At 37.2% G+C, this 12,797-nt stretch overlaps 1 protein-coding gene across 3 annotated transcripts in view; it reads right to left on the bottom strand.

Moving 5' to 3' along the window:
* The window catches only part of CFAP70 (cilia and flagella associated protein 70), a gene marked incomplete at both ends in the record, with an annotated part of 62,875 nt that extends 51,674 nt beyond the window's left edge, over positions 1–11,201 (bottom strand). For 2 of the 3 annotated variants that reach the window (XM_084245273.1, XM_084245272.1), the window contains 2 exons: positions 10,009–10,195; positions 11,110–11,172. In XM_084245273.1, coding sequence (XP_084101399.1) covers positions 10,009–10,195; positions 11,110–11,172 — 250 coding nt within the window. Of the gene's footprint in view, positions 1–10,008; positions 10,196–11,109 lie in introns of all 3 variants that reach the window. The other variant, XM_084245274.1, reaches the window with a different exon arrangement.
* Between the last annotated feature and the right edge of the window lie 1,596 nt (positions 11,202–12,797).

Here is a 12,797-nt window from a genome sequence, read left to right as displayed (position 1 = left end):
ATATCTATCCTCCTATACCACTGCAGTACTATTTACAATAGTCAAGTTATGGAAACAAACTAAGTGTTTAAGGACAGGTGAATAAATTAAGATATGGTATATCAACAACACAAAGGAATACTACTCAGCTATAAAAAATTAGATGGAAAAATTAGACAAAATTAGATGAACTCATCATTTGCAACAAAGTGGATGGAATTAGGGTGATAATGCTAAGGAAAATAGGTCAGAAGGAGAAAAACAAATACCAAGTAGTTTCACTTATGTATAGAGTACAAAGAGACAAAATAAAGAGTCAAAATCAAACCAATAGCAAACCCTAGAAATCTGCCTGTAGAATTGAGGCTACCAGAAGTGGTGAGGGAAGATGAAGAGCAAAGTATAGAGGGTGCCCAATGGCCTATATGGACTGTGCATTCCTCGGTGGTGAGTGTGGTACATACATCTCAAGGGGTGTGATCCTGTACCTCATATACAGGATATCATATACAGTATTGACAACCAAAGTTACCTGAATAAAAATAATAAGTAAATCTTTCTGGGATTTTGATAGAAATTACATTCAACTTATAGAACTGATTATCTTAACTGTATTGAGTCTTCCAGCCAATGAACACAGTATGTATCTCCACTTAAAAAGATCTTTTTACTCAACAATATCTATTTTTCAGTACATAACCCTATATGTTGTTAGATTTACACTATTTCATTCTAAAAAGTAACTCTAACTGATGCTATATTTTTAATAATACCCACGTATTTACACCAGTATATAGAAATATTGCTTTCTGTACATTTACCTTATGTCCTACAATCTTGTTTAAATTTTTCTTTCTACAAATTTTGTTTTTCACATATTCTACATAGACATGTCACCTGCAAAGAGATGAAGACTTCTTTCTTCCTTTTAGATCTATATGCCTTTTCTTACCTTATTGCACTGTCTAGAATTTCCAGCTCTGTATTAGTAAGAGTGAAAGCAGACCTTGATTTATTCCAATCTTAGTGGGAAAGCATTCAGTCTTTCACTATTAAGTATAATGTTAGCCTTCATCAAGTTGCAGAAGTTCCCTCTATTTGTATTTATTTGAGTTTTTATCATGAATTGGTGCTGACTTTTTCAAATGCTTTTGCTGTGATGATCAGTATTATCAAGTGTTTTTTTTCTTCCTTCAACTATCAAGTGTTTTTTGTCTTCCTTTGAACACAGACTGATTTTCAAATACTGAATAAGCCTTGAAATATCAGAATCAATTCCACTTCATAATGGTGCAGAATTATTTTTAAATATTGAATTCTATTTGCAAATATTTTGTTAAGATTTTTTTTAAAGATTTATTTATTTATTTATACAAGCACTGGGTACAGTCAGAAGCGCGGGAGGGCAAGAGAATTCACCGGAGCCAGAGCGGGGAGCAGTACAGGCAGAAGGACCGAAGTACGCTGCTGAGGGGAGCAGCGGGCGGCAGGAGAGGTCTGCGCGCCATGTGGGACCCTCCTCCAGTGGCCGGGGAGCAGCCGGGGATCAAACCGGTGCCGCAGAGGCTGCGGGCAGCTTCGCAACCCAGCGCTCAACCGCTGAGCCACCGGGGAGGCCCTATTTTGTTAAAATTTTTATGTCTATATTCATGACAGAGATTTTCCCTCTTCTGTACAATTTTTGTCTGGTTTAGTATCAGAGTAATACTAGCTTCATAAATTGAACTAAAGTATGTCCTCCTCTTCTATTTTCTCTAAGATTATGTAGAATTACTCTTATTTTATCTTTTGGTAGAATTCACCATTAAAAATACTATCTGATCCTAGAGATTTCCCATTATGAATTCAAATTTCTTAATAGCTTTTTCATCTAAGTTGTGACTTTTTTTTTTTTGGCTGGGAGTCACCTATTAGTGTTTTCAGGTTGCTTGCTTCTTCAGCATCAACTCTGGGACATGAGGCAAAGGAAAACCCCAAGAACTAACCACTGTAATGTTAAATATAGATCGACCATATGTAATTCCTCAGGTTTCATGGTTCCTCCTTCTCTCCACGTTTTAGAGTCCTTCATGTTTTTTTATATCTAAGGTCCAGGGTTTGTAGATGTACTTAGTGAAAAGAATGAGAAGTTTATCAAAGCATCTTCTTGGAGGCAGAAGTCTGTTTTAAATTCTTTTTCACTTCTAATCATTGTATGGAAGATTATAAATGTATACCTAAGTACTATTTAGCTATATCACATAATTTTTAATATTTGGTATTTTACTGTTCAATGATTCTAAATGCTTTACAACTTTTATTATATCTTCTTTGTTCCATGAACTATCCATAAATGTGTTTTTAAATCCATTTCCAACAGATTCTCTCTCTCTTATTATTTATTTATTTTTTTGGCTATCATTTTGTTGAGTTCACATTTTGTTGACTGTTGTATTTTAGTCAGAAAACTTGGTTTTTAGGCTGTTTCTTTCTTTCTATATGGAAGGGTTCTTTTATGGGCCAGTATGCAGCCCATTTTAGATAATATTTCCTGTATGTTTTAAAAAATTATTACTTAATTATTGGCATAAGCTTGTGGTTACTAATTCTTAGTACTTTTTCCTTTATCCGTGGTGTAGACAGATAGGAAGGTGAGTGGATTTTTTTTCTGTCCATTCTTTATGAATTTAGAATTGGGCCTCCCTGATGGCAGAGGAGTTAAAGTCTCAGCACTATCAAGCTATCACCAGACACTGCAGCATAAGTTCAATCCCCGACCAGGGAGCTAACCCACATGATGCAGCAGACCTCTCCTGTGTTGTCCACTGCTCCCTTCAGCAGTGTATTTCAGTAGATCAGTCTGTTCTGCTCCCCACTCTGTCTCTGGTGAATCCTCTCTCTCTCTCTCTCTCTTTCTCTCTCTCTCTCTCTCAAACACACACACACACACACACACACACACACACCCCTCCAGCCTATACCTCAGTTCTTGTATGCATAAATAAATCTTATTCTTATAAGTTTAGGGTTATAGTGAGGGGCATTATTCTGAAATGCAACTCTCCATTACAGCAGCCCAAGGTCTATGTCCCTGAAAGAGCATTAATACCTAAGCCCCTAGGTTTTGGATTACTGCTTTCTCCCCCCAAACAAACAACCACCACTGTTACTACACACACACCAACAGTAGGTGTTCAAGAGTTCCACATATCAGTTCCAGCTTTGCTACTGAGATAAGGGGGTTGGCTATTCTTATGAGTTCAGTGATACCTTTAAAGGGATGTTCCAGTTCCATATTTCTTATTCAACAATCTAGGGAAGGAAGCTATCAGGACACTCATTTCATTTGGGGTGTCAGAGCAGTACAGAAAAAAGAAGATAAATAGAAGGGAGCAGTCAGAATGTATAGGTCAGCTGGATGTCTCCACAGTTAGCTGATTTCCGATTAAGCCAGAGCTGAAACAATATTCCCCAGTAGTGTTTTTGTTCCCAAAATCAGGTTCCTAGGCTCTTCCACTGGCAACTGAGAATTGGTGGGCTGGGGTGAGGATGTGAAGATTATTTTCTATGAGATCCTCAGGTGACTCTCAGGAAAGAAAAGGCTTGGGAATCATCTCTCTAGAATACTGTATACATTCCCAGGCCCCCCAACCTCTCTGAGTTTGGGATTTTGGAATATTACTTTTTCGGCAGGCAACCCAGGAGGTGTGTCACTAAAAATGAACAAAAACAAAAAATGAAAAGTATGGATTAAAACAAATAAAAAAGACTTACATAAGCACAGGAACAGTGTATACTGTTCAGGAATAATACTGTATAGTTAGAAACTGTATAATTGTGGATACAGAAACTATGCCATCCATTTATCCATTTAGTCACTCAACAAAATTTCCCCCCCCCCCCCGCAGGTAAAATTTACTTTAATTCCAAAAATTTACAATTTAGAATAATGTGCCAGATTGACCATCACAGTCAGGAAGTAGGTCATAAATAATGGCTCCTGAGTAAATTTTAGCTCTAACCCTTAAAACATTTATTTTATTATTATTTTTTTATTAGATAATAAATTTTATTGTTATATTCCCCATACAATTGCAGCCCCCCCCCATTCTGACCCCAATCCCTCCCCTCCCGCCCCCGCCCCCCTAAAAGTGTCTCTGGTTCATAGTTTTTTGTTGATTTTGATTTTCACTTTCTTATATTCATTTTCCTGGTCCCTTATTTAAGTTTTCTAGATTCCTGCTATGAGTGAGACCATCCCGTATTTTTCTTTTTCTTTTTGGCTTATTTCACTGAGCATGATCCCTTCCAGCGCCATCCATGTTGCTGCAAATTGCATGTGTTTATCTTTTTTGAATGCTGAGTAATATTCCATGGTCTATATGTACCACATCTTCTTGATCCAGTCATCTATTTTTGGGCATTTGGGTTGTTTCCAAACCTTAGCTATTGTAAACAGTGCTGCTATAAACATAGGGGTGCAGGTGTTCTTTGGAATTGATGTTTCTGTGTCCTTTGGGTAAATACCTAGGAGTGGAATTGCTGGATCATATGGAAGCTCTATGTTTAGTAGGTCCAGAAATCTCCACACAGCTTTCCACAGTGGTTGGACCAGTTTGCACTCCCACCAACAGTGCAGAAGAGTTACTTTTTCTCCACACCCTCGCCAACATTTGTTGTTGCTAGTTTTTTTAATATGTGCCATTCTCACTGGTGTAAGATGGTATGTCATGGTAGTTTTGATTTGCATTTCCCTGATTACAAGTGATGTTGAACATTTTTTCATATGCCTGTTGGCCATTTGCATTTCCTCTTCAGAGAAGTTTCTTTTTAGCTCTTCTGCCCATTTTTTGACTGGATTATTTTCTTTGTTGTTGTTGAGTCTCATCAGCTCTTTGCAGATTTTTGTGATCAGTCCTTTATCATTAGCGTTGGGTGCAAAAATGTTCTCCCAGTCAGTGGGGTTTCTCTTTGTTTTTGTTATTGTCTCTTTTGCTGTGCAGAAGCTCTTTAATTTGATGTAGTCCCAGCTGTTTATCTTTGCCTTCACTATCACTGCTTTGGGTGATGTGTCTGTAAAGATGTCTTTGATGTGCAAATCACGTAGTGTTTCGCCTATATTTCCTTCTATATATTTTATGGTTTCAGGTCTTATGTCTAGTTCTTTAATCCATTTTGAGTGGATTTTTGTGTATGGTGTGAGGTAGTGGTCAAGCTTCATTCTTTTGCATGTAGCGACCCAGTTTTCCCAGCACCATTTATTGAACAAACTTTCTTTGCTCCAATGCATAGTCTTTGCTCCTTTGTCAAAGATTAGTTGACCATAAATCTGTGGGTTTATTTCTGGATTTTCTATTCGATTCCATTGGTCTGTATGTCTGTTCTTGTTCCAATACCATGCAGTTTTGATGATTATGGCTTTGTAGTATAGTTTGAAGTCTGGGAGTGTGATGCCTCCATTCCCTTCTTTTTTTTTCAGGAGAGCTTTGGCTATTCGGTGTTTTTTGTGATTCCATATGAATTTCATCAATAATTGTTCTATTTCTTTGAAGAATGACATTGAAATTTTGATTGGAATAGCATTGAATCTGTATATTGCTTTTGGAAGGATGGCCATTTTAATAATGTTTATTCTTCCAATCCATGAGCAGGGGATGTCTCTCCATTTCTTTGTGTCTTCTTCTATTTCTTTTAACAGTGTTTTATAGTTTTCTTTGTATAGGTCCTTTACCTCTTTTGTTAGATTTATTCCCAAATATTTGATTTTTTTTGTTTCAATAACAAAAGGGATGGTTTTTTTTATTTCTTCTTCTTCAGATTTATTGTTTGTGTATAGGAAGGCTACTGACTTTTGCGTGTTGATTTTGTATCCTGCCACTTTACTGAACTGATTGATGAGTTGAATTAGCTTTTCTGTGGAGTTTTTGGGGTTCTCTATGTATAATATCATATCGTCTGCAAATAGTGATAGTTTGACTTCTTCTTTTCCTATTTGGATTCCTTGGATGTCTTTCTCTTGTCTTATTGCCCTGGCTAGGACTTCCAGTATTATATTGAAAAGCAGTGGTGAGAGTGGACATCCTTGTCTTGTTCCAGATCTTAATGGAATTGCTTTCAGCTTTTCACCATTGAGAATGATACTGGCTGTTGGCTTCTCATAGATGGCCTTTATGATGTTGAGGTATGTTCCTTGTATCCCAAGAATTTCAAGGGCTTTTATCATGAATGGGTGTTGCACTTTGTCGAAAGCTTTCTCAGCATCTATTGATATTATCATATGGTTTTTATATTTCTTTTTGTTGATGTGTTGGATAACGTTGATTGATTTTCGGATGTTAAACCATCCTTGTGTCCCTGGAATGAATCCTACTTGGTCGTGGTGAATTATCTTATGGATACATTGTTGGATTCTGATGGCTAAAATTTTATTGAGGATTTTTGCATCAGTGTTCATTAGGGAGATTGGCCTGTAGTTTTCCTTTTTTGTGTTGTCCTTGTTCGGTTTTGGTATTAGTGTAATGTTGGCTTTATAGAACGTGTTTGGTATTGTCCCTTCCTTCTCAATTTTTTGGAAGGGTTTGTGAAGGATAGGCACTAATTCGTCTCTGAATGTTTGGTAGAATTCATTTGTAAATCCATCAGGTCCTGGGCTTTTGTTTTTGGGGAGGTTTTTGATTACCATTTCAATTTCGCTAATTGTAATTGGTCTGTTTAGGTGTTCTATTTCTTCTTTACCTAGCTTTGGGTGATTGTAGAGTTGTAGGAATTTGTCCATCTCCTCTAGATTGTTAAACTTGTTTCCATATAACTGTTCATAGTAGTTACTGATTATTCTTTTGATTTCTGCTGTGTCCGTTGTGATTTCGCCTCTTTCATTGATGATCCTGTTTATTTGTGCTTTCTCCCTTTTTTCCTTTGTGAGCCTGGCTAGGGGTTTGTCTATTTTATTGATTTTTTCAAAGAACCATCTCTTGGTTTCATTGATCTTTTGGATTGTTTTTTTAGTTTCAATTTCATTTATTTCTGCTTTGGTTTTTATTATTTCTTTTCTTCTACTGGTTTTGGGGTTTTTTTGTTGTTCTTTTTCTAGATCTTTGAGCTTCGAGATTAGGTTGTTTCTTTGAGTTCTTTCTTGTTTCTTGATGTGAGCTTCTATTGCTATATATTTTCCTCTTATTACTGCTTTTGTTGCATCCCATACATTTAGGATATTGGTGTCCTCCTTGTCGTTCAATTCAAAAAATTTTTTAATTTCTTCTTTGATCTCCTCATTAGTCCAGTGGTCTTCCAGTAGTGTGGTTTTAAATCTCCATGAGGTAGGAAAGTTCCTTGCCTTCTTTTTATGGTTTATTTCTAGTTTGATGCCTTCATGGTCAGAAAAGATGGTTGATATGATTTCAATCTTGGTGTATCTGTTGATGTTTGTCTTGTGCCCCAGTATGTGATCGATCCTGGAGAATGATCCGTGTGCGCTTGAGAAAAATGTGTACTCCGTTTTTTTTGGGTTTAGTGTTCTATAGATGTCTGTTAAGCCCAATTGCTCTAGGTCCTTATTTAGAGCTTTGGTTTCTTTACTTATTTTTTGTCTTGTTGATCTATCCATTGTTGATAGTGGTGTGTTGAAGTCTCCCACTACGTATGTGTTTTCTCTGATGTCTGTTTTCAGAGAGGACAACAGTTGTCTGATATATTTTGGTGCTCCTTCGTTTGGTGAGTATATGTTAATGAGTGTTATTTCTTCTTGAAGTATTGTCCCCTTGATCATAATGTAGTGACCATTGGGGTCTCTTTTTATCTTTTTGAGTTTGAAATCTGTTTTATCTGATATAAGTATAGCTGTTTCTGCTTTCTTTTTTGGTCCATTTGCTTGTAGGATTGTTTTCCATCCTTTAACTTTGAGCCTATTTTTATCTTTTGTAGCTAAATGTGTTTCCTGGAGACAGCAAAAGGTTGGGTTTTGTTTCTTAATCCAGGCTGCAACTCTGTGTCTTTTTATTGAAGAGTTTAGTCCATTTACATTTAGAGTTAATATTGATATGTTAACATCTGTATTTGCCATTGTGTTTGTCTTTCCTTTGATTTTATTTATTTATTCTTTTAATAACTTTTTTTTTTTTTGGCCTTCTTTCATTTTTACACTTGATCTTAGCCAAAAGGCCGAGAAGCGATGGCCTTCTTTCATTTTTATTCGTCCCTCTGAGGTTCTGGCTTTAGGACTCCTTGTAGTATTTTTTGGAGTGGGGGTTTAGTTGCAATGAAATTCCGGAGTTTCTGTTTGTCTGGGAAGGTCCATATTCTTTCTTCAAAGAGGAAGGAGAGCTTTGCGGGATAGAGTATTCTTGGTTGGCATCTGTTTTCTTGGAGTCTGTTGACTATGTCCCTCCACTCTCTCCTTGCCCGTAGTGTTTCTTCGGAGAAGTCTGATGTCAGCCTGATTGGCTTTCCTTTGAATGTTATCTGTTTCTTCCCTCTTGCCAGCTTCATTATTTTTTCCTTGTCCTGGATTCTTGGGAGCTTTACTATTATGTGTCTTGCTGTATTTTTCCTTTCGTCGTGGAAGTTTGGTGTTCTTCTTGCTTCTTGTATATCAATTTTCAGCTCCTTCTTCACATTTGGGAAGTTCTCTTCAATTATCTCTTTGAATATTTTCTCTGTTCCTACTTCTCTCTCCTCTCCTTCTGGTATTCCTATAACTCTTATATTTCCTTTCCTCATGGAGTCAGATAGTTCCCGAAGTCTTTCTTCATTCTTTTTCCTTTGTACTTCTCTTTCCTTTTCTGTTTTGGTTCTTTTTATTTCTGTGTCTTCAAGAGTACTTATTCGTTCTTCCATTTCATCAATTCTGCTTTCATTGCTTTTCCCAGAATTCTTTAGTTCTTCCATTAATTCTTTGATCTCCTGCATTTCTTTTACTTCCCTCTTTAGGGACTCAACTTCATTCTTCTGATCGTTGATTATTTTTCCCTTATCATTGTTTTCCTTTATGACTTCTGTCAGTTTTTTAATCACGGCAATTTTAAATTCTCTTTCTGGAAGGCTCAGAAGTTCTTCCAAGTTACTGTCGTTGCAATCTGGGGGCTGGTTTTCTTTTGTGGTGTGCTTTTTCTCTGGAGAGTTGCTAGGTTGCGTGTGGTTCTTCTCCCTACTGTCTGTTTTCTAATTTGCCGTATGCATTGGGACACTGTGTTGTTGGGACTGGCCGGCATCTTGGGTGGGCTTCTCTGCTCCCCTCTGGTTCCTCCAGGAGTCATCTGTCAGTTTCAAGCAGTCTTTACTGGAGAAAGGTCCCTGTTCTAAAATGCCGATGTGGGGACACACTCCCCTGTGCGCCTGGTCTGCCCCGGCGGTGGGTTCCTGCTCCCCCTCTGGGCTTGGACTGCAGGCCAGAGGGGGTCTGGCGTGGGCGAACTTCTCCCGCTCACCTCTGGCTCCTGAGGAAGCCTTCTGCGGGTAGTCTTTACTGAAGAAATGTCCCTGTTCTAAAATAGTCACTCAACAAACTTTTAAGCCCTTTTATATCCCAGTATTACTAGACACTAGACATTTCAAAATAAACAAGACACAGCCCTGATTTTAAAAAGTGTCTTCTCTAACAGAGGTGGCAAATTAATAACTGCTATACAGTGTGGAGAGTATACAGAAGTACAACTAGGTTTCCCAGGTAAAATACAAGATATACAATTGAATACAAGATTCAATTAAATTTGAATTTCAGAAGAATAATGAATAATGTTTAGCATAAATACATCTCAAATTTTGTTTTGTTTTTATTTTTTTTAATCTGTCAACCCTAAATAAAGGAAAAGCTTCCAGTTCTGTTTAGTTATAAGGGCTGCAAAGTTCAGTGACATATTGAAAGGTCTTTGAGACACACTGAATTAAATTAGTAATCCATAGTGACTGCTATCAGAGGCAGGCAAGACTCTAAGTAAACCACATTACCCCTAGATTAATAAGGTAAGGTGTATTCAACTGTCCTAACAACAGTTATTAAATATTTCAGAATCTCCTTATACCATACTCATAATTTTTAGAAATTCAAGGACTTACAGAACACAGGTTTGTGGGCGAGGTCATCTAATGTGATTCCTCCGTCAGGATTGAACTCAAAAGTGCTAGTGAAGTTATATTTTGCAGTTCCTTCTGGAGAAACAGTAATTTTTGCAGAGTCTCCCAAAACCACATTATTGAATTCTGCACGAATGAAAGTAACTGGAGTATCCCCTTTGACACCTTTCTGTTGATAGAAATATACTACCTTACAATTATACTCAAAATAGAGGATTTTTCTATGCATTTGGCTACCCATTTTGACTTCCACTAAACAGTATTTTTCATGTGTCCCTAACTATATCACAAGTACAAGAGGTAGTAGAAAAGTCATTAAAAAAAGTTGTAGATAAATACAACATTCTATTTAAATGTCATTATGTTGGAGTTTTGATAGATAATATTTATTATATTTAACTGATTGTAAAAATAGAAATTTTAAAAAGAAACATAGGTAAATAACTTACCTGTAATTTCACTCTACTATGCAGCACTAACATTTTAGAATATATTTTCTAAGGTTTTGCTGTGAATATGTGCACTTTTTCCATATTTTTATATATAATCTTTAAAACTAAGTAGAAATAATTTATTATCTCATGTTTTTTAAATAAGCACTTTGACTGCATAATATTGAATAACTATTTTGCCACTTCATTATTCTCATAAATTTAATAGTTATAATTTGTAGTTTTATTATTAAACTCTTCAACTGAAATCAATCACAGGAGAAACTCTGGAAGAATTCAGATCCTTTTCAGGAGAATGGAACTGCTGTCTAGGAAAACTAAAATCTTTTCTTCTTATACCCCTGTTAAACATATTAATCAAAATGCTTACTAGTTTACACACACATGACTTGTTCATTATAGACTAACAATAAGGAACAGTAAGGAGAAAATGCCATTTTGCTATGTAAAGTCAACAGATTTGGTAGTAAAGTATGATGTGAAACCCCATACCTTCTGCTAGTGCTCCTAACACATCTCATCCCATACCCAACCAGCAGGTATATGACACGAAGACCTGAGCCCAAAGGCAAAAACACTTTCAAAAAGAATAAATAAACTAAGGACTTCTTGGATTTCCAAATAACTTTACCAAATTATATCCATCTGTCACAGTGATCCGCACAGGTTTGCCTGTTGATGGCACCTGCTCCATATCAGCACATGGGCAAAGTCCCTCTGGTCTTCTTTGGTCTCTGTAAACAGAATGAATGAATCTACCCCTCATGCATGATAGCTAAGTAAGTACCACATTACAACACAGCCAATACCAGGGAGAAGCTAGAGAAATGCTATAGTCCAGCATTGTTTTGTGCCTTTTCCAATCTTTGCTACTAAATAGGCAGTGCTTTAGGGAGCTGGTAATGGAATGATTGGTGGTTAATGCTAAAAAGATCCTTATATATGCAACTAATCTATTAATCACAAATTATCACTATAATAAGGTTATTCCCCCAATTGCTATTCCCCTCATCTTTCAGAGCATCCTTTGGTAGCTCTGTGTGTGTGTGTCCTGCAGGTGCAAAGCTCTCCTCAAAGGTTATTCAGTGTCTCAGTTTTACAAAAACATATTTTGAGAACAGGAAAGAAGCAGTCACATAGAACGGTTAGTCCACTGAAAAAAGCCCTGATACATACCTTATTGAGACAAAGATATCGTCTATTTTACAATACTTGAGAACACAAGTTCAAAAGTACACTAGATAACTGTTTTTCAGAAAGTCTTGTTTTCTGATCAATTTCAAAGTGAAGCATAATGAGGTTCAAATGTTTACCTCGGACATACTACACAAGTGTGTCTCGAAAAGGGGAGATACCTTTCTGTTCCCAGACTTTATACGCTGCCTCTTCCCAGCTACTCTAATATTTTCTCAGTCACCTAAAAATTTCAGATCAACGTTGAACACTTTGTCTCCAGTCTCTTGCACCGTGGTCTTAATGTCCTTGGCAACTTTCTTACAAAATTTGCATTTGAAATGGCCTTTGTATCAGTCCCTTTCCAAAAGTTTATGAAATAGGCCTTCACTTGCCTGACCCTACCTTAGTTAATGCCTTAACTTGCCCAATACCTAACTTCTCTGAGGCTCAGTTTCACCTTCTGTAAATAAACTCTGACCTGTTTCACATTCGTTGTGAATAACCACTAAAAAGAGTAAAGGGCCTCCCCAGTGGTGCAGCGGTTGAGTGCTGGGTTGCGAAGCTGCCCACAGCCTCTGCATTGCCGGTTCCATGCCCGGCCGCTGGAGGAGGGTCCCACATGGGCGCAGACCTCTCCTGGCGCCCGCTGCTCCCCCTCAGCAGTGTACGTCATCAGTCTGCCTGCTCTGCTCCCCGCTCTGGTTCTGGTGAATTCTCTCACCCTCCTGCGCTTCTGACTGTACCCAGTGCTTGTATAAATAAATAAAAATAAATCTTTAAAAAATAATAAAATAAAAAATAAAGAGTAAAATTACCTTACTTATGAAGCACTATTCAAATGGCATTATTAATATGCACTGCTTTTTCCAAATGTTCAATAACCAACACCCTGCACCTCCCGCCAAAGTCAAGTAATTTGTCATTTATGATTAGAGCCCCTGAGTGCCAGGCACCAGGCCTCCTCTGCAAAGGCATTAGTGACATTATATGTTTAATAATGATTGCAAGAAATCTGGCAAGTTAGAAGTTAAGGTGAGGGCAGTCATGCTGGGGCTCTGTAGTCCCCAACAAGGCACTCATTTCTTGTCGTCTATTCAAAAGCAGATGCAGGAATCTAGATAGCAGGAATCTAGAAAACTTAAA

Source organism: Talpa europaea (assembly GCF_964194135.1).
Source record: "Talpa europaea genome assembly, chromosome: 10".
Classification (NCBI taxonomy): Eukaryota; Metazoa; Chordata; class Mammalia; order Eulipotyphla; family Talpidae; genus Talpa; species Talpa europaea.
This window is presented reverse-complemented; position numbering and strand designations above follow the sequence as displayed.